General features: G+C 43.9%; 1 protein-coding gene across 2 annotated transcripts in view; it reads right to left on the bottom strand.

The window, feature by feature from the left end:
• Nucleotides 1–20,491, bottom strand: part of AK8 (adenylate kinase 8) — a 52,169-nt gene extending 31,678 nt beyond the window's left edge. Inside the window, exons 1-6 of one of the 2 annotated variants that reach the window (XM_081967290.1) lie at nucleotides 20,361–20,491; nucleotides 18,717–18,801; nucleotides 11,381–11,430; nucleotides 9,669–9,782; nucleotides 5,623–5,691; nucleotides 1,074–1,155 (exon numbers count right to left, since the gene is read on the bottom strand). In XM_081967290.1, the coding sequence (XP_081823416.1) occupies nucleotides 1,074–1,155; nucleotides 5,623–5,691; nucleotides 9,669–9,782; nucleotides 11,381–11,430; nucleotides 18,717–18,801; nucleotides 20,361–20,444 (484 nt within the window). In that variant the 5' untranslated portion in view covers nucleotides 20,445–20,491. Of the gene's footprint in view, nucleotides 1–1,073; nucleotides 1,156–5,622; nucleotides 5,692–9,668; nucleotides 9,783–11,380; nucleotides 11,431–18,716; nucleotides 18,802–19,553; nucleotides 20,003–20,360 lie in introns of those variants that run through there. The other variant, XM_081967291.1, reaches the window with a different exon arrangement.
• Nucleotides 20,492–20,663: the final 172 nt, after the last annotated feature.

Here is a 20,663-nt window from a genome sequence, read left to right as displayed (position 1 = left end):
GCCACAAACAGAACTTTCTACTCTCGAAACGACCGAAGGAATGAACTGATTCCTGCAAAAGCCCCCTCCCCATTCACTCCTCTTTTGTTTCCTATGGGAGGGGCCAATCACCCCCAAGGAGTGGCTTTACACCAAAGACAAATTCCTTGTGTGTCCAATCACACTTGGCAATAAAGTTTTCTATTCTATTCCATTCCATTCTATATTATATTCTTTTATTCTATTCTATTTTCTATTCCATTCTACTTTCTATTCTATTTTCTATTCTATTCTATTTTCTATTTATTCTATTTTCTATTTATTCTATTCTCTAGTCTCTCTCTTTCTATTCTATTTATTATTTCTTTCTTCTATTCTATTCTATATATTCTATTCTATTTTTTATTCTAGTCTATGCTATGCTATTCTATATATTCTATTCCCTTTTCTATTCTGTTCTATGCTATGCTATTCTATTCTATATATTCTGTTCTATTTTTTATTCTGTTCTATGCTATTCTATTCTATTTTCTATTCTATTCTCTCTCTCTATTCTATTTATTATTTCTTTCTTCTATGCTATTCTATATATTCTATTCTATCTTTTATTCTGTTCTATGCTATGCTATGCTATTCTATTCTATATATTCTGTTCTATTTTTTATTCTGTTCTATGCTATTCTATTCTATTTTCTATTCTATTCTATTCTATTTTCTATTCTATTCTATTTTCTACTCTATTCTATTTTCTATTCTATTCTATTCTCTCTCTCTATTCTAGTTATTATTTCTTTCTTCTATGCTATTCTATATATTCTATTCTATCTTTTATTCTGTTCTATGCTATTCTATTCTATTTTCTATTCTATTCTATTTTCTATTTATTTTATTTTCTATTCTATTTTCTATTTATTTTATTTTCTATTCTATTCTATTCTCTCTCTCTATTCTATTTATTATTTCTTTCTTCTATGCTATTCTATATATTCTATTCTATCTTTTATTCTGTTCTATGCTATTCTACTCTATTCTAAAGTTATAGGCTATGAACTAGGAAGCACTCAGAGAGAATTTAGAGAAGGCAAAGGCCATACCGACATGTCTAGGAAGGATGCCCCGCACTTGCAAGCATTTGGCAAACTCTCGGCTGTCCGGAAGCCCTTCAAGAATCCAACCCTGGAGGACAAGAGATGCAAAGTTAATCTCTCACGCTAAAGAGGATGTGCAGAACACGGGCGCGAAACGCGACTGGGGACCAGGGAGAGCTTCCTGCTTTCAGAGGAGACAAGCCAGGGTTCGAATGAAGTCCCACAGAGGGAAGCCAAACCCTGACCCACCGGAGGAGTCTGGGAAGAGGCCCCTCTTGCCAGGAGATTCTTGGAGAGCCTCAGAGGGTCTCTTGGCCAGAAGAGAAGGGGAGAAGCCCCAACCCTCAAAGGCAGGCAGGCAGGCAGACAAATAGACAGATGATAGACAGGGAGAAGATAAAATTAAACTAGATAGACAGACAGATGAAATGGATGGATGGATGGATGGATGGATGGATGGATGGATGGATGGATGGACGTACGTACGTACAGATAATAGAGATAGAGAGGTGAGAGAGAAATGAGAGAGAGAGAGAGAGGCAGACAATGATAGATAGATGATAGACAGTGGATGGATGAATGGATGGATGGACGGACGGACAGATAATAGAGATAGAGAGGTGATAGAGAAATGAGAGAGAGAGAGAGAGGCAGACAATGATAGATAGATGATGGGCAGTGAATGGATGGATGGACAGACGGACGGACAGATAGAGATAGAGAGGTGATAAAGAAATGAGAGACAGACAGAGATGGTAATCCTCTATATGTACGATGGATGGATGATAGATGAGAGAGTTTAGATAGGTGGGTAGGTAGACAGATTAGAGAGAGAGAGAGATTAGGTATGTAGGTAGGTATGTAGGTAGGTAGATACAGATTAGAGAGAGAGAGAGAGATGAGATTAGACAGACAGACAGTTAGAAGAAAGAAGGGAGGGAAGATAAGAGGGAAGGAGGAAGGGAAGGAAGGAAGGAAGAAGATAAGAGAGAGGGAAGGAAGGAGGGAGGGAGGGAAGGAAGGAAGGAAGGAAGGAAGGAGGGCGTGGAGGGAATAGAAGGTAGCTTGACAAACAAGTTGTCTATAATTAAGCCTATTTCAAAGTGCAGGGCTAATGCATTATAAATAAGCCCCTCTAGAACCGATATATGGGTCACTCTCTCCCTCTCCCGCCCCGCCAAGGTTTCTCCCGTCCGATCCCTAATTAGACTACATTATCCACCGGCTTGACACTTCAGTCAAACGTCCATCGCCAAGGTGCCCCGCTCGCTCGGCTTGGTGTAGGTTTATTGATATTCCGCTGGGTTCCCTCGGCCGAACCTTCCCCCTCCCCACCCCCCCACTCCCAGCGGCCGGCTTCTGTTTTATCCCACATCAAAAGGCCTGTATGCTCAGGGCACTCCTCGTCCGCCCGCCCCCCACGGCTGGCTGGCTGCCTGCCCGCCTGGCACAGAGCCGGAGGTCTGAAAACAGCTGCGAGCAGAAATGGTATCACAGGAGGGACCACTTCCAACAGATGTTGGAGAGGGGAGGGGGATGAAGGAAAGGAGGAGGAGGAGGAGGAGGAGAAGCGGAGGAAGGGACAGGGAGGGGGGCAAGAGAAAGAGGGAAGAGCTGGCACCCCGAGTTATATATCGCCGTGGCTTCCCCCATGGCTCGCCATTAAAGAGTCACTAGCAGCATCTTGAGGCTTCCATCCCGAGGGAGCCGTGTGGCAGGAGCCCCTTCGACAAGTAGTCCTCGACTTACGGCCACAATCATTTGGCCGTGGCTAAGCGAAACATTCTTCAAGTGATTTTCGCCCTGTTCCACGGCCTTTCTTGCCAGAGTTGTTAAGTGGATCATTGCTTAACCATATGGTCGTTAAGTGAACCTGGCCTCCCCATCCGCTTGGCTTGTCAGAAGGTCGCAAAAGGGGGTCACATGACCTTCGGGGCACCGTCGTGAGTATGAATCAACGGCTAATGCTCTGAATTTTGATCCCAGGGGTGCTGCCACCGGACGCAAGTGTGAAAAACGGTCGTGAGTCCCTTTTTTTTCTCCAGGACGGCCGTAACTCCGAACCGTCACTAAATGAAGGGCTGTAAGTCGAGGACTACCTGTATAATACACCCTGCATTGCCTGCTATTTGAAAAAGCAGCTCCCTGGTTTTCCGGCAGCTATTTCGAAACCCGAGTTGGAGCTACGCGGGATTTTTCTTGGCGCCTATCAATTGACGGCGCTGAGACGCGGAGAAGGAAGAGCTCGTTGGCAAACCGCAAGGCGCCAAGATGCCGAAAACCTTTGGTGCCAGCTCCAGAGCTGCCAGCTGCAGAACTTAATACCCGTGGCCCTTGGGCTGCAGGACACACACACACACACACACACACACACACACACACACTGTTGTGATCAAGCGCGATTCTAGCGGCATTCGCATTATGAGAAACAGCCCTCTAGGATTCCTGGCAGCCTCATCGATCAATACATAGGGGCTCCTAGGAGAATTCCCAGCGACAGTGTTAAACCCCAAGAGCGTCGCAACGATGTCCGCACGAAAGCCAACGCGACGGCAAGAGTTGGGAACAGAAAGCCGGGCAATTAAGGCCAGCCGAATGACACCGGGAGGAGAAATAAAAGAAAGAAGCGGGAAGGAGCGGTAGCCCGCAGGCCCAGTTCGCCACAATCTTTTGACATTTTTTCTTCCGAGCCAGTGATATACCGAGCTGACTTTTCGAGACGCGTGCCGTAAATCTGGCTGGAGGTTGTTCGGGGAAGCAAGATCTTCCCACTTTTAAGCAACTTTGCTTTCCCTTTCGGTGCTTGCTGGTCGCTGTGGCACTGAATCTCGGGATCTATGCTGGTTATTTTCCTCTTACAGAATAGATGCAGAAGAGGTGTCATTTCAACTCGGTTTTCAGTTGTTCAGACGTTACTGTTCTGGCCTAGGCTTCTTGAGACAGTAAAAAGCACGCGCTTAGACCCCAAAACCCTGGGAATTATGTTCCTTCACAGCCCGTAATGAGTCCCAAATAAGTTCGTAAAGAGTCCGACAGAAGTCTGCCAAAGTCTTTCGGGATAAGCACCCATCTTTATCTCCCTTGAAACGCTGCCAAAGATCTAAGTGGCAATTAGTTTTGCAAGGCCACACGGGAGCACGGAGTCAAAACGGAGCTTCAGAATTTAGACGACCAGCATGAACAAAGCTGCTTCCTGCAAAGGCTCACGTGCCTTTCCTCCTCCTTTGTGTCTTCTGGGAGGGACCAATCATCTCCAAGCCTTACACCCGAGTCGCCCCTTTTGTCTTAACTGTTCTTGCCTTCTGGCAGCTCTGCCCATGTGCGTACTGGGAACAGGCTCCTCCTGTTCCTCTGCCTCGCTGATCTCCAACTCCGAAGGCAGCTGGTAACTGTCGGAGGGTCTTGGTCCCATCTCTGCCTCCGACACAGAGCCCTCATCAGAGCCTTCCCCAGACTCCAGGACTGGCTCAGGTTCCTCCCCAACCTCCTCACTGTCTGACTCTGCTGCCAACCCCACAGGGCACTGGAGGACTACACCAGTTGCTAAGGGCCACCGCTTCGGTGTTGCTATGTACTCCCTCGGTGTGACTTGGAAGCAGTTTGTGTTTTAGCACATAGCATAATCATCAGGTTGGAAAGGGATCTTTGAGGTCTTCTAGTCCAACACTCTGCTCAAGCAGGAGACCCTCCACCCTTCTGGACCCATGGCTGTCCCAGGTCTTCTTGAAGACCTCCAGTGATGGAGGACCCAAAGTTTCTAGAGGCAAGCCTGTTCTATTCACTGTTCCAACAGACGGGAAATTCCTCCTTAGAGCTAGGTTGCTTCTCTCCTTCATTAGTTCCCACCCGCTTGGCAACTGGCTCATACTTATGACCGTTGCTGTGTCTTAGGTGATCCCCTTTCGTGACCTTCCGACGAGCACAATCAATGGGGAAGCCAGATTCACTTAACAACTGTGTTACTAATAGAATAGAATAGAATAGAATAGAATAGAATAACAGAATAGAATAGAATAACAGAATAGAATAGAATAGAATAACATAAAATAATAACAGAATAGAATAACAGAATAAAATAGAATAGAGTAACAGAAAAGAATAACAGAACAGAATAGTATAACAGAAAAGAATAACAGAAGAGACTACAATAGACTAGAATAACAGAATAGAATAGAATAACGAACTTGGAAAGGGGCCTTGGAGGTCTTCTAGTCCAACCCCCTGCCTAGGCAGGAAACCCTACATCACTTCAGACAAATGGCTATCCAACATCTTCTTAAAAACTTCCAGTGTTGGGGCATTCACAACTTCTGGAGGCAACTTCTGTTCTACCGATTAATTGTTCTAACTGTCAGGAAATTTCTCCTCAGTTCTAAGTTGCTTCTCTCCTTGATTAGTTTCCACCCATTGCTTCTTGTCCTACCCTCAGTTCCTTTGGAGAATAGCTTGACTCCCTCTTCTTTGGGGCAACCCCTGAGATGTTGGAACACGGGTATCACATCACCCCTAGTTCGAACCTCAGGTCCCCTCATTGCAAGCTCTGGCTGATACGTACGCTGCAGACGCAGTCATCAAGCTTCAGGCGTTCTTCAATCAGCTGGGCCCACAGATCTTCGGAGACATTCTAAATCATTGTTCAAGAGAGAGAAGGAAGAGGTGAGCGCAAGAGAATCAGACCCCAACTCAATGCAATCAAGAAATATCCCAATCACGTAACCAGCGAGGACGGGACAACTCCTGACCCCACCGCTAGGCTATAAAACGAGAGCCAACCCCACTCTTTCTAGCACTGATGAGGTTACCAAGTTGGGTGATGAGATGTCAGTAAGAAAATAACCAAGCTCAGAGAGCACCTGGGACCCGGGAGTCACCATCCTCCTCCTCCTCCTTCTCTTCTTTTTCTTCCTCCCCCCTCCTACAAACCGCACTCCCTTCTAGGACTGATGACATTATCTAGTTGGGTCATGAAATGTCTGCAAGAAAACAACCAAGCCCAGAGAGCACTGAGGACCCCCGAGCCACCATCCTCTTCCTCCTCCTCCTCCTCCTCCTCCTCCTCCTCCTGCTCTTCTGCCCCCTTCTCCTTCACTGCACAAACCCCACTCCTAGCACTGATGATGTTCCCTAGCTGGGTAATGAAACACCTGAAGGAAAATCTCCAAGCTCAGAGAGCACCAAGGACCCTGCAGTCGCCCTTCTTCTCTTCCTCCTCTTCTTCTCCCTCCTCCTCCTCCACTCCATAAACCTCAATCCCTTCTAGCACTGATGATGTTCCCTAGCTGGGTCATGAAATGTCTGCAAGGAAACCACCCAGCTCAGAGGCTATCAAGGACCCCACAGTCCTCCTCTTCCTCCATTTCCTTCCCACTTCTCTTTCTCCTCCTCCTCTCCTTCCCACTGCTCCTTCTCTCCTTCACTTCTCCCCACAATCCCCCTTCCCTTCTAGCCCTGATGATGTTCCCTAGCTGGGTCATGAAATGTCTGCAAGAAAACCACCCAGCTCAGAGACTACCAAGGACCCCACAGTCCTCCCTCTCCTCCTCCACTCCACAAACCCTTCTCCCTTCCAGCACTGATGACGCTCCCTAGTGGGGTGATGAAATGTCTGCAAGGAAACCACCAAGCCCAGACAGCACCAAGGACCCCATAGCCCGCCCCTAAAAAAAACCGGAAAGTCCGCCGTGCTTCCTCCAGATGAGCAGCCGGCAAACAAAACCTAGAAGTTGGCGGATTGGCTTGGTGTTTAATAATTCTCAGAAACTTTTTCCACGCTCTCCCCCAACAAGAAGAAATCTTGCTTTTGCTTCAAAGGAGCTGGGATTTAAGCCTGTCCAGGATGGAGTACCAAAGATCCGTGGCAGACAGGTGAAGGGTGGACTAAATGACCCAATTAGGCCTTTCCCAGGTGACTCAAAGCCCGCTCTGTTAGGCACCCGAGCGCTGAAGAAGGAAAAGAAACAACTTTGGCGGGTTTCTTGGAAGTCTGAGAGTCCCGCCGGGCGGGCGCGTCAAAAGCTTCCCGCAGCCTCTCGCGGCTGGAGACATTCCTTGGCAGCTTTGAGGCTGTCACTTTACAAAGGTGCCTCCTGCAGCTTGCAGGAGCCGCCAGTCTCTCCCGGCCTGCTTTGATGTGTCATTTCAAGAGATCTTGGGGTCTGGTGGAATCCAATTTAAGCCCCCTCCCTTGCTTTCCTCCCCAACCCTTCTGAACTCCTTTGGCTCAGTTCTCGTCCTCTCCTCGGCTTGCCGGACCCGGCTTGCACGGCCAGCGTCAACGGGATGAGAAGGAGCAACCAAGCAAGGGATGGATGGATATTTGGGGGACAGGAGGAGGGACAGCTGGACAGAGCTGCTTGGTCAACGTGGGGGAGGGGAGTCGGTTCCCAGCCTCTGGCTAGCTGTCTTCAGCAGGGGAGGGGGAGGTCTCCCCCTAAAACTGGGCAGGAGAATTTCTATTCTATTCTTCCATTCCATTCTATTCCAATTTCGATTCTACCATTCCATTCCAATTTCTATTCTATTCTTCCATTCCATTCCATTCCATTCTAGTCTATTCCATTTCATTCCAATTTCTATTCTATTCTATTCCATTCCATTCTATTCTATTCCATTCCAATTTTTATTCTATTCTATTCCATTCCATTCTATTCTATTCCAATTTTTATTCTATTCTTCCATTCCATTCTATTCTATTCCATTTCATTCCAATTTCTATTCTATTCTAATCTATTCTATTCTATTATTCTATTAGTCTATTCCATTCCACTCCTCTCCTCTCCTCTCCTGTTCTATTCTATCTTCTTCCCTAATACGTCTTTCTCAACCAAAGTAGAGGTTCAGCACCTTGGACAGCACACGGGGAGAGAGACTCTCACCATCTGGTTCAAGTTGGATTTTTCTGGGACTTTTCCCGATTCCTTTGAAGGGCCTAGAGTTGCGGGGGAAACCGCTCTTCTTCGCAGATGCCAGCTGAGCCAGGGAGAGAGGCCTACAGTGTGCGCCGTGTCAATTTCGTTAGCCGTTCCCCACCCTGCCATGTCTGATTTTTGCCAGGTCTCCGTGCCTTTCATGTCATGTAATAATCAAGGAAACCCTATAGGGTATCCTTGAAAGCACCGCTGATTAGCCTGAAATATGCTAATAATGAGAGTAATTAAGCCAAAGGGGATTTCCCCCCCCCTTTCCCTGCTCACAAACATGGCTGTGTGTTTCGGTGTGTGTGTGTGTGTGTGTGTGTGTTTGTTTGTATCCTCCAAATCAATTGAGGCTGTATTGTGAATGGAACGTAAATCCATCTCCAGGAAAAAATAAGGTTCTGGGTGGTTGTTTTTTACCCGAGATCAATTGAAAAAGAGGGCCCAAGATTGGTTGGGGTGATTGATGACGGAAGGAGCAAGAAAGCTGCACACCCAGGAAGCCAAAAATAAGTTTTTAGAATATAGAATAACAGAGTTGGAAGGGACCTTGGAGGTCTTTTAGTCCAACCCCCAGCTCAGGGAGGAAACCCTACACCACTTCAGACAAAGGGTTATCCAACATCTTCTTCAAGACTTCCAGTGTTGGAGCATTCACAACTTCTGGAGGCAAGTTGTTCCACTGATTAATTGTTCTCACTGTCAGAAAACTTCTCCTTAGTTCTAAGTTGCTTCACTCCTTGATTAGTTTCCACCCATTGCTTCTTGTTCTACCCTCAGGTGCCTTGGAGAATAGCTTGACTCTCTCTTCTTTGTGGCAACCCCTGAGATATTGGAAGACTGCTATCATGTCTCCCCTAGTCCTTCTTTTCATTCAACTAGACATACCCTGTTCCTGCAACCGTTTTTTTTATTTGTATAAAAAATAATAAATACATATCCAACGAACCTTCCTCCTCCTATTTTCTCCCTAACAACAACCTTGTAAGGTAGGTTGGGCAAAGTCATCCAACTGGCTATCATGCCAAAGGCAGGACTAGAACTCCCAATCTGGTGCTGATTGGCTCAAAGTAATCCAACCAGCTTTCATTCCAAAAGCGGGACTAGAACTCCCCGTCTCCTGGTGATTGGCCCAAAGTCATGCAGCTGGTTTTCATGCCTAAGGCAGGTCTAGAACTCAATGTCACCTGGTGATTGGCCCAAAGTTACCAAACCGGCTTTCATCCCTAATGCAGGACTACAACTCTCCTGGTGAACTGGCCCAAAATCACCCAGCTGGATTTCATGGCTAAGGCGGGACTTGCACTCACAATCTCCTGCTTTCCACTTGGCGCCTTAAGCCCCCAGCTGCATAATGGATGGGCCAAGAGGCTGAGAAGAGACCCTCCCTAGTCTCCTGGGCCGTAAAAGAGAGGGGGACTTGCAAGGTTCTGCAAATGTCGCCTTAGAATGAAATAGTATTGGTTGATCCGGTCGTGTCTACCTGAGAAGACTTGACACCAGGAGCCTCTTATCACCGACTCTGAAGGGCGCCTGGGAGCCCGTTCTTGATGCCAGCGAACGGTGATAATTGGACCCCCTCGTCGTGCGCCTGCCAAATAAACCCCCGGCAAACGCCACAATTTAATTCCTCCCCACCACCACCCTTTGCCCGCAGAGACAGCCTTGTTACTTGTAGAAAACTTACCTGCTTTCTCTCCAGACGCTCTCGCACTTCACTTGAGAGGGCTGACCATTCATTGGCTGTCAACGTCTCTCGGGAAATCCGGGGAATTATCAATTGTTTACTGAGCCACATTGCCTGCAGGGAGATAGAAAAGGTGGGAGAAGCGAAACAGGAGAGGAAGAGGCGGTGGGCAAGTGGGGGTGTGCAAGAAATGTGTGTTTGCCACGAATATTTGAAGAAACAGGAAAGGGTCCCTAAGCAGGGAAAAGACACACACACACCCCTGCAGTGCTCAGAGCAAAAACTCAAAATGATGTATGAGAACAGCTGCTTAAAAAAAAAAGAGAGAGAAGGAGGAGAAACGACTTTTAAATTTGACACGGTGGGAATTTGGGACAGGGACATTTATGGAGGCCGGAAAAAATATGTCCTCCCCGGGTCTGTTCAAAAGCAGCGGAGGTTTTTCTTGTTTTTTTTCCACCCCTTTTCCTGCAGGTTTCAAGCCGAGCCGAGTCACTTGTTTAACCGGGAGGCTTTAATGTGGATTCAATTTAAAGGCGGTTCTGATCAAATAGGTAAATAAAAAATCAATAAGCGAGGTGCAATGGAAAAGGGAGTCTACATCGGCGGCCTTTTCTGGTGTTGCAATAGGAGGTAGCCGTAAGCAACTTCCCCTTTCAACCAAGAGCTATTGATCCATAAATCAAGAGCCCCAAGTCATTAATTGCCTAAAGGTCTGAAGAGATCATCAAAATGGAGCGATGGAAATGGAAAAATCTTAACGCAGCCCTGTGTTAAGGGAACGCCTGAACTTATGCTTGGCTTAAAGCAACAGCCCCTCCTCCTGCTTTTTAAATGGTCATTAGATGGCCTTCTCCTGATTGTTATCGCGAGCGTTTTGCTATCTTTAAACATGATGGGAAGGAGCTAGGGGAGAGGAGTGGGGTTTTTGGAGGAGTGACTTTGGGTCGCTAGGAATGGTGACTTTTTCCAGGCAACCTAGTGAAGGAGGATGGAGAAGAAGGAGGAAGAGGAGGAGGAGGAGGAGGAGGAGGAGGAGGAGGAGGAGAAGGAGGAGGAGGAGGGAGAAGAAGGTTGAGAGGAGGAAAAGAAAGAGGAAAAAAGGAAGAAAAAGAGGAGGACGAGGTTGAGAGAAGGAAGACAGAGGAAGAAGAGGAAGGAGGAGGAGAAAAGGAAGAAAAAGAGGAGGAGGAGGAAGGAGGAGGTTGAGAGGAGGAAGACAGAGGAAGAAGAGGAAGGAGGAGAAGAAAAGGAAGAAAAAGAGGAGGAGGAGGTTGAGAGAAGGAAGACAAAGAGAAAGAAGAGGAAAGAGGAAGAGAAAAGGAAGACAATGAGGGAGGAGGAGGAGGAGGAGGAGAAGAAGAAGAAGAAGAAGAAGAAGAGGAAGAGGAAGAGGAAGAGGAAGAAGAAGAAGAAGAAGAAGAAGAAGAAGAAGAAGAAGAAGAAGAAGAAGAAGAAGAAGAAGAAGAAGAAGAAGAAGAAAGAAGTAGTAACAGTCTTGGACGTATAACCATTTGTGTAGTGACCATGGAAGGAGGAGAAGGAATTATATGGAAAAGAAGAAGGAATTATATGAAGGAGAAAGAATTAGATAGAGGAGGGGGGAAGTGGTGTTGAAGAAGGAGCAGTGAAGGAGAAGGAAGGAGAAAGGGAAGGGGAAGGAGACAGATGGATAAAGAGGAGAAGGAGAAGGAGGAGGGGGATATACTCACGATAGTAGTTTTCCCAGAGGCTGGAGGGCCAAGTAAAAAGATCCTTGGAGCTATGGATAAAATAAAGATTTTTTTTTAAAAAAATGTCAGGATTCTTTATTCTTACCCAGCTGGATCGGTTTCTAATTCCTGCCCGACATGGGAGCTGCTTCCTTGAGGTTCAGTTTGGGGCTTCTGTTTACAATCGTCAACATGGACATCCAATGTGGAGGCTGGAGGTCCTAAGAAAATTGAGAGACACAGAAGATGCTCTACCTGGGGGGGGAGGGAAAGGGGGGGACAGATGTTGTGGACTTCAACTCCCATGACACCTTGCTCTTGTGGTCAGGGAAGGGAATGTATTTATTTTTATTTTATTTATACAGCCAGGCGTGTATGAGAAAACAAGTATGTTTGAAGCTTGAAGATGGCAGGTGAGATCCTGCCGAAACGTTGCAGACAATCTCAACCTTACACAGGAAAAGACCCGAATACAACAAAACCAGCATACCTACACCTGTGAAAATCTACGAAAACATATGTGTGTGTGTGTGTGTGTGTGTGTGTGTGTGTGTGTGTGTGTGTTGTATTTGTACTGATAAATAAATAAAGGGAGACTAGTATAGATCTATTTCGAGCTAATTAGCTCTCATCAGCTAGTCATACCCTTACTGGGATTTGAACCCGGGCTGTATATATCTTAGGCAGGAGTCTCAGCCACTAAGCCACAGGTTCTCTTCCTTATCAGTTGAGCCAGGGAAATAGGTATGTATTTGTGTTAATATAAAAAAATATAGTTTTCTGCCTGCATGGTCTTCTGTGATAAGCAGTAGGACAGAAAGAGGGAGTAGTGACCTTCCTCCCATATTTAGTCATACCAGGGGTTGTAACACAAATACATATATATATATATATATATATATATATATATATATATGTGTGTGTGTGTGTGTGTGTGTGTGTGTGTGTGTGTGTGTGTGTGTGTGTATACACATACATACATACATACATACATACATACATATACATCTATCCATCCATCCATCCAACCTATCTATCAATGTCTCTCATCTACCTATATTTATCTATATATCTATATCATATCTATATCTATATCTCTAGCTTTATCTCTATCTATCCACCCACCCACCCACCCACCCACCCACCTACCTACCTACCTACCTTTCTATCTTTTTCTCTTTCGTCATCATCTACAGGTTTTCAAGAAGATTGGACAAGCATTTGTCTGAGATGATATGAGGACGCCTTCCTTAGTCAGAAGGCTGGACTAGAAGACCTCAAACAAGGTCCCTTCCAATGCTGTTATTCTATGTTGCAAGTAGCCAGCCCAGAAAGCATGTTTTGGAAATTCATCAGAAAGCTACGGAGCGCTTTTGCTTTTCCCCTCACGTCTTGTGCCTGCAAGTAGCTTCCTCCCGGGGTGAGCTTAGAAGCAGAAGTCCCCTTGAACATTTTCGAGGTTTCCTCTGGTGCGGGCAGCCAAGCCTTTCCCTCGGCCACTGGAGACAGGCGTCTTAGTTCTTTCTGCCCTTGCTCAGAACATTCATCTCCAATTCTCCCTGATCTTGTTTCCTTTGTGTTTGTGGGAAGGGGAACACACCTTTCCATTCAGAGCACGGTTCAAACTAAATCAAACTAAATAGACAAATGGAGGTGGAGCATCCTCGAGTTTATTATTAGTTTATTACGATGATGATTTTGTCCTTTAGGCCCCTGGATTTTACGTTAAACGAATCTTGGGAGTCTCCTCTCTTGAGTACCGTTGCTAATTTGAGGATTAAAATAGGGCAGGAGGCCTGAGAATTCAGGCCAGGATAACAGGAGATCATGTCGGAATGGAGAAAAGGGATCTTAACCAGGCTTTGGGGAAGAGGTGAAACGTGACTAAGGTGGGATCAGGAATGGCATTTAAAGACAGCAACTTTAGGGAGCTCGGGAAAACATTTTTTTTCACCCACCTTGGCGACAATGGAGTTGGGTGTGATGTGATTGTGGGAACTTGGCCATTGTGTTTCTCGCTGTGTTGTCGAGCCCAAAGAAAAGTCCCCAGTGTGACTTAGGGGGCAAAATGAACGAAAAAGCTGCAGCTCATCCAGACGGCTTTTAAATCAATGAATTAATATTGCTGACATTTAGATATTATACAGTATATTTTTAAAAAAATTAAGGATTTTTTTAAAAAATGGCCTTAGTGTTTTCCTTTCTATGGCTTCTTTAAGGCGGTTTTCTAGAAACAGACAAGACTGTGATTGGCCTAATTTATTTATTTATTTATTTTGAAAAAAGAATGAAATAAAACAATAAAGTAAGATAGAAAATAATAAAATAAAACTAAATAGACAAATATATTAAAATAAAATAAAAAGATAATAGACCAAAATAAATGAAATACTAAAATAAACTAAAATGCATAATAAAAACAACAAATTCCAACAACAGACTAAAATCCAAACCAAGGAAAAACGAGTTAAAATAAACAAAAATCCATGACAAAAAGCGAAATAAACCCCAAAACTAAGCTAATATCTAAAACAATAAACTATAGCTACAATAAATAGTAAAATTGACTAAAGTATAAAATTAAAAGCGAGATAAACTCAAATAAGAAACTGGAAATTCAAAGCAATGAAAAATAAACTAAAACATATAATACAATAAACTAAAACATCAAAGCAATGAAAAATAAACTAAAATAAACCAAAATACATAATACAACAAGCTAAAACATATAATAAAAAGCAAGATAAACTCAAATAATAAACTAAAATCTAAAACAATAAAGATCCACAATACCCGATCAAATAATAGCAAAAACAATACACTAAAATCTAAAATAACCGACTAAAAGAATCGATTTAAATAGAAAATAAGAATAGACTAGACGCTGCCTGATCTTGAAAGGTAGCTAAGGAAGAAAAACCCAGCTGAGTGATTTTATTCCCCATAAAGCTTTGCAAGCATTTTTAACACAAAACTGGGCAAGGACAATTTTTAAATCGAGATTACAAATTCATCTTAACAAAAGCTTCTCTTTTGACTTGGGAGGTTTAAGGCAATGTTCTTTCTTGGCTTTTATTGGTTTTGAAAAGTGCAACTGGAGGAAAAATCCCATTAAGCTGTTTCATCGCCTAATTTTTCCCCGACTCTGATTAAAACATTCAGCTTTTTTTTTCCTCTCTCTTTTTTTTTCTTTCTTTCTTTTTTTCTTCTTCTGTTTTTTTTTCTCTCTTTCCACCCCCCCCCCTTTAGAATTTTAACACCTTGAAACTTCAGCCTGGTAATGAGGAATTATTTATAAACAGAGTCATCGGAAATGTGCTTTGGTGCCAACACTAATCAACTTCTTCCGCCCGCTTCAAAGCAAACTGGAAAAAAAAAATTAAAAAGAAGCTTTCTAGCTCCACTTCTTTTTGAGGTTTAAGGAGGAAGCGTGATTTAAAATTCAGACCAAAACCCCGAGGTACTGAAGCTTTAATACGCTGCTTTCTTGGACAAACGTTTGATAAAAAAAACACGAAACGTATCATTATACACACCGTATCATGCTTTAATATTGCCCAGGGCAACTATAAACGTTCGCTTTGTACTAAATCTGCTTTTTCCTTGGGCTTAAGAATAGCTAGCAGACGTAGCAAATGCATTGATTTACACATTTGCACGCTGGTTTTTTTTTAAAAAAAACCCCACTTCCACCATCCCTAAACATATGTCATGGATTTTGGAGGGGAACGAAAAGTTGAATTCGCCCAGGGGAAAATAACGGATGTGCTTCCAGAGAAAAATACGAGGAGGCTTGTAAAAAAAATTGCAATTAATTCAAAACAGCCCAAACTTAATAAAGATTTAAGCAGAGGCTGACCCACTGTTTTTAAGGCCCCCAAAGCATATTCCTGACTCATCCGGGATCATGGCAAAGAGAGGAAAAATGAAGTCGCTAAAATATCTTTATTTTTCAAAAGAACTGGATTTAAAATATGTCGGGAAGACACTTCAACAAGAGTGCCTGATTGATAGAGTGTAGATTCAGTTCCCAAATAGCTTTAGCAGCTTTGTCGCTTGCCGTTGTGTTTTAAAGGTTATTTTTTCTGTAAGCTGCCCAGTGTCGCAGCGGCAAAATGGGCAGTTGTGCAGATTTAATAGGTAAAATTTCACCATTCAACCGGTCAGCGGAAGTAGAATTGAGCTTCTACCGAATGTTGCACCGTTTCAGAGATTAAGATCTGGGTTTGTGGATGTTAAGAAGTCAGTAGACCTGCTGGTTTGAGGCAGGCCAAAATATGTAATATTTTTGGTATCTCTGATAAGAAAACTGTTAGTGGGAAAAGGACCTGCTTTCAGTGTTTGGCTTTTGGGTAAGCTGTAAACCAGGACAAAGTCTGGGTTTGATCAAATCTTGGCATAACATTATGAGCAAGCCAAAAATTCTGGCAAATTGGGTTAACAAAACCATTGCAATTCTGAATTGTTGTACTGTTGTTATTGGGTTTTTCAGCAATCTAAGGCTTTTTTAAACTGGATTCGCGGTGTGTATGAAACAAGGCAAGCTAAATGCAACCCTGGGGTTTTTGGTTATCTCTTTAATTTATTAAATATGAAACTCAGTGAACTGGACATTTTAAAATGTATCACAAATACAACTGATTGGCTCTGATGGTTGACATCGGTTGCTGCCAGCGTCCTAGGTATCAACCAAGGACCTTCTTAAAATTTACGATGTTCCGAGTAAAGCAGTTTTTTGCAGTTCCGCTGGTGTTATTGCAGGAAGCTTCAATTTGTTGATATATCTTGTAAAATTCTTGGACATGGTGCCAAGTGCCCCGATGACAATGGGTATCACTGTTACATGCTTCATATCCATAGCCGTGTAGTTTCGATGGCCAGGTCACGATATTTCGTGATTTTTTCTAGTCCTTTTTCTTCGACTCTGGCATCTCCAGGAACAGTGATATCAATAAACTGTACACTTCGGCCCTCTACAACTGTAATATCTGGCGTATTATTATTGTTGTTGTTGTTATCATCATCATCATCATCATCATCATTATTATTATTCAGTCTAACAGAGGAGGTGGAATTTTGCTTTTAGTTTCTGCAAACAGCTTCTGGCTTGGGCATGTTAGAGACCCAACGGAAGTGTGGGGTGATTAATAATATTTTTTTTTCAACTTGCATTCCAATTGAAGGACTCTGAGGCAATTCACAAGCCTCAAAGAAATTACAATAAAGTCATTTTAAAAAAAAACAGAGAAAATATGACGAGAGCAATAAAGTGAGAGGGTTTAACAGCCAGGCCTTCATGAGCCTTAAGAAAAGGCAGAATGAGATCCCTTTGGGTCCATTGGAGGAAACTCTTTGCAGATTCCAGCTAATCACAACTCTACTATTGTATTGTATTGTATTGAATTGTGATTTAGTTGTTGTGTGAATCAAGTCATCTCCCAGCATTGGGCGGTAAGAATGCAACTTAATAAAAATTAATTTTAAAAATTTGTATTAGCTGTCAGTACAAAGCTTTCCACAAAATGTACCAGTCCTTTTTAAAGCCACTATCTTGCAAGGATCACACACCATTTTATGGAAAGCCAACACCATGAATTAATCATACAGGGTCTGAGGGAATAGGGTTTTTTTTTTGTCAAATGCAAACTTAATTTTTCAAACAAACAAAAATTCACGGAAGGGGAAAAGATTGCCCATCTTTCATCCATGGTGATTAGCCTGTATAAAGCCAAAAGTAATAACACTTTCTCAAGTAAAACCAAAACTCTCTGGTTTTAAATCTTCAACAGCTTTATCCTTGTCCACGAATTTAGAGCTAAATTATTGCTGCTTTTGTGACGAATTGGGAGGGAACATCTCCCTTTTCTACACTTCGCTTTAGAATTTATGACTAATTAAAATCACTTTTGACTTCCTGACAGGAATAGATACTTTTTTCTTTCTTTTTTTCTTTTTTGCCTCCACCTCTCTGCTTGAAATCTTCTCTGGGATGAAAACTGACTCGCGAGCAGAAATCATGAAAATTCATAGCTTTGCTGACTTTAATAAAGGGAAGGCGGGGAGGAGGTTATCCTCCTTCTTCCAAAACAGCCAGCCTCTCCTTCAAGATCAAGAAAAGGCTATTAAATCAGACTTACAGAAAATACGTCTTCTGCTATTCTTCCTGGCTTATCGGCTCTTAATTTTTACTTGATGTGGACGGAGTTTGAACCTTTGCTTATTTAAGTAGGGTGTTCTAAAGCACTATCCTGGCTGGGGAATTCTGGGAGTTGAAATCCAAGCATCTTAGAAGTGTGCTGGCTGGGGAATTCTGTGAGTTGTAGTCTATAACGTTTTAAAGTTGCCAAGTGTGAACTCTTCTTTTTTTAAAAATTTTTGTTTGTAAAACATGTACGATATAAAAGGTGTAAGTATAAACATGGACATGAACACAGGAAATGGGGACAAATAAATGGGGACAGTCGGAAAGGACGGTAGTCACACTGGTGCGCTTATGCACGCTTCTTTTACGCACCTCTTAGGAATGGGGTGAGGTCCACGGTGGACAGTTTGAGGTTGAAGTTATGGGGGTTTGAGGCTGTAACAACGGAGTCAGGTAGAGCATTCTAGGCGTTGACCACTCTGTGGCTGACGTCGTATTTTCTACAATCGAGTTTGGAGCGGTTTACCTTGAGTTTGTATCTAGTGTTTGCCCGTGTATTATTGTGGTTGAAGTTGAAGTAGTCATTGACAGGTAGGATGTTGTGACAGATAATTTTGTGTACTACGCTTAGGTCAGATCATAGGCGGCGTAGTTCCAGGTTGTCCAAGCCCAAAATCTCGAGCCTGGTGGCATAAGGGATTCTGTTGTGAGCAGAGGAGTGGAGGACTCTTCTCGTGAAATACCTTTGGACTCGTTCAATTGTATTCATGTCTGATATGCAGTGTGGATTCCCGACAGATGAGCTGTATTCGAGGATTGGTCTAGCAAAGGTTTTATATGCCCTAGTTTGCAATACAATGTTACTGGAGAAAAAGCTTCACAAAATTAGGTTAAAAACACTTTGGCAATGCTGTTACAGTGAGCTCTGGCACTTAGATCATTTGAGATGAGTCCTCCTAGGTCCTTGACAGAGGGAGGGTCGTCTACGAGGTCTTCTTCGCAATTCCTTCACAATCTGGAATCTTACAGATGTTTGGGAAGGAGTCAACCTCCAGAATGCCCAGGTAACAAGATCAATTCTAAAAGATGTGACAGTTCACTCCAGTTTGGGAAAACTGCTCTGAATTTGTTCAGCAAATTATTTCAAATACAGACAGCCGTCAACAGCCACAACCATCAACCTTTCTTACTCACCGTCGCAGTTGCTGAATTTTAACTTCCTTATCAAGAAGTCCAAGGGGTTCTCCGGTTGATGGATTAGCAAATTTCCCAGCAAATCCTAGAAAGGAATCAATGGGACTAAGTCACAAGGAAGCAATTTCTGGTCCTTATTCAAAACATTTCCCCAATGCCACTTGGAAAATAAATGCTTGACCATTTAATAAATTAAATGTTTACACTACTCGGAAACTTGCTTTCTTGCAGGCAGTTCTGCTTGTGTTACTGGCTTAGTGGGGGAATAAACTTCCTGGTTTATATTACACAAAAACAGCTAACAATGAAAAACAATTCAGAAGCTTAGGGCATTTAGTAGATCTAAATGATGTAGTAGAACAAAAAGAGAAGTTTGTGATGTTTTTAACTCACTCTTTAAAACGTAGCTTTCTCACACCAACGTTGCTTCCAAGGTTGTAAACATTTTGAAAAACTATCTTGCAATTTGGTTTTGTTATTGGACTTCTAGCTACACAAGCTGCAAGTGGGATGTAACTTGTGCGTGATACTGTTACTCAGTGTTGTGATCCTAGTTCTAACCCCAATTTAGGCACGAGAGCTGGTTTAGAAAAATTATCCCCCCTATAAATACATATCCGGACAATTCCGGGTTATCGGCTAGTTTTCAATAAAATCAATTGGAGTAAAATAAATAAATAAATGCATTCTCCAAGTTTTACAAAAGGCGTGACTTTTGCAGGCTTCCGATTTAAAGGTTAAATTGCAGCAGCCCTGGAAAAATAGACAACTTAGAACTACGCCGCCTTCAGTCTGACCTAAGCGTAGTACACAAAATTATCTGCTACAACGTCCTACCTGTCAATGAGTACTTCAGCGTCAACCACAACAACGCAGGAGCACACAATGGATACAAACTCAAGGTGTAAACCGCTCCAAACTCAACTGCAGAAAATATGACTTCAGCCACAGAGTGGTCAACGCCTGGAATGCTCTACCTGACTCCGTTGTTACATCCTCAGACCCCCCCACAGCTTCAACCTCAAACTGTCTATTGCGGACCTCACCCTATTCCCATGATGGCAAACCTATGGCACGCATGGCACTGCTCTTCTGCTTTCCAGCAAGCACATTACACACCAGCCAGCTGGCCTTTGTGGGTGCTGGAGCGCCAGAAAAGCTTGAAGACGGCCTCAAAAAAACCGGCCTCAAAATGGCCCAGAAAATGGTCTGAAAACAGCCTGAAAAAAGGCCAGAAATGGGCAAAAAACAGGCATGTACGTGCCAGCCAGCTGGCCTTGGGATTTCTGGTGCTTTGGCACATGCACGCACATTTCAGTTTGAGCACTTGGTGCACACCCAACTCCAATGCCCCTATTCCCCAGCCTGCATGGGTACTGGAGTCCTGCAACTTCGCAAGAGAAGAGCAACTTTCTACTAAGGAACACAGGGCTAGCCAATGGGAAGCCTCGCTGGGCGTGGAGCATACTGGGAAACGTAGTTCGGCCGGCCAGTTGGCCGCGGTGGCTGCTGGGAGTTCACCCGCCCACAAAATCTCTCCCTTCCAATTCTCCTTCGGGAGAATTGCGGCGCTGTCCGGGCCGCGAAGGCAGGCCGACGGGCGGCGAGCGTTCTTCCCCCAAACGAGCCGGGCTTCCCCCTCACCTGCATCATTTCGAAAAGACGGTGCTTCTCCGCGTAGAGCCCCATCTGAGGGGGGATGTACAGAGGCCTCTTGGTGGCGTCCATGGCGCCCTTAGGAACCGCGCGTCGCTATGCACCGACGCTCACAGAAGGAGACGCGGTTGCCGCGCGTCATCACCTAGCGACAGAGCTTCCACCGCCGCTGGCTAGCTAGGCAAAGGAAGACCTGGGGTTTGAAGGCACGGGGTACGGCCGATAGAGGGCAGCCGAGAGGCCCAAAGAGCTTTTGAAAGCGTTTACTTGCAGATTTTTTTTTTTTTTTTG

Source organism: Natrix helvetica (genome assembly GCF_964273705.1).
Source record: "Natrix helvetica genome assembly, chromosome: 15".
Taxonomy (NCBI): domain Eukaryota; kingdom Metazoa; phylum Chordata; class Lepidosauria; order Squamata; family Natricidae; genus Natrix; species Natrix helvetica.
This window is presented reverse-complemented; position numbering and strand designations above follow the sequence as displayed.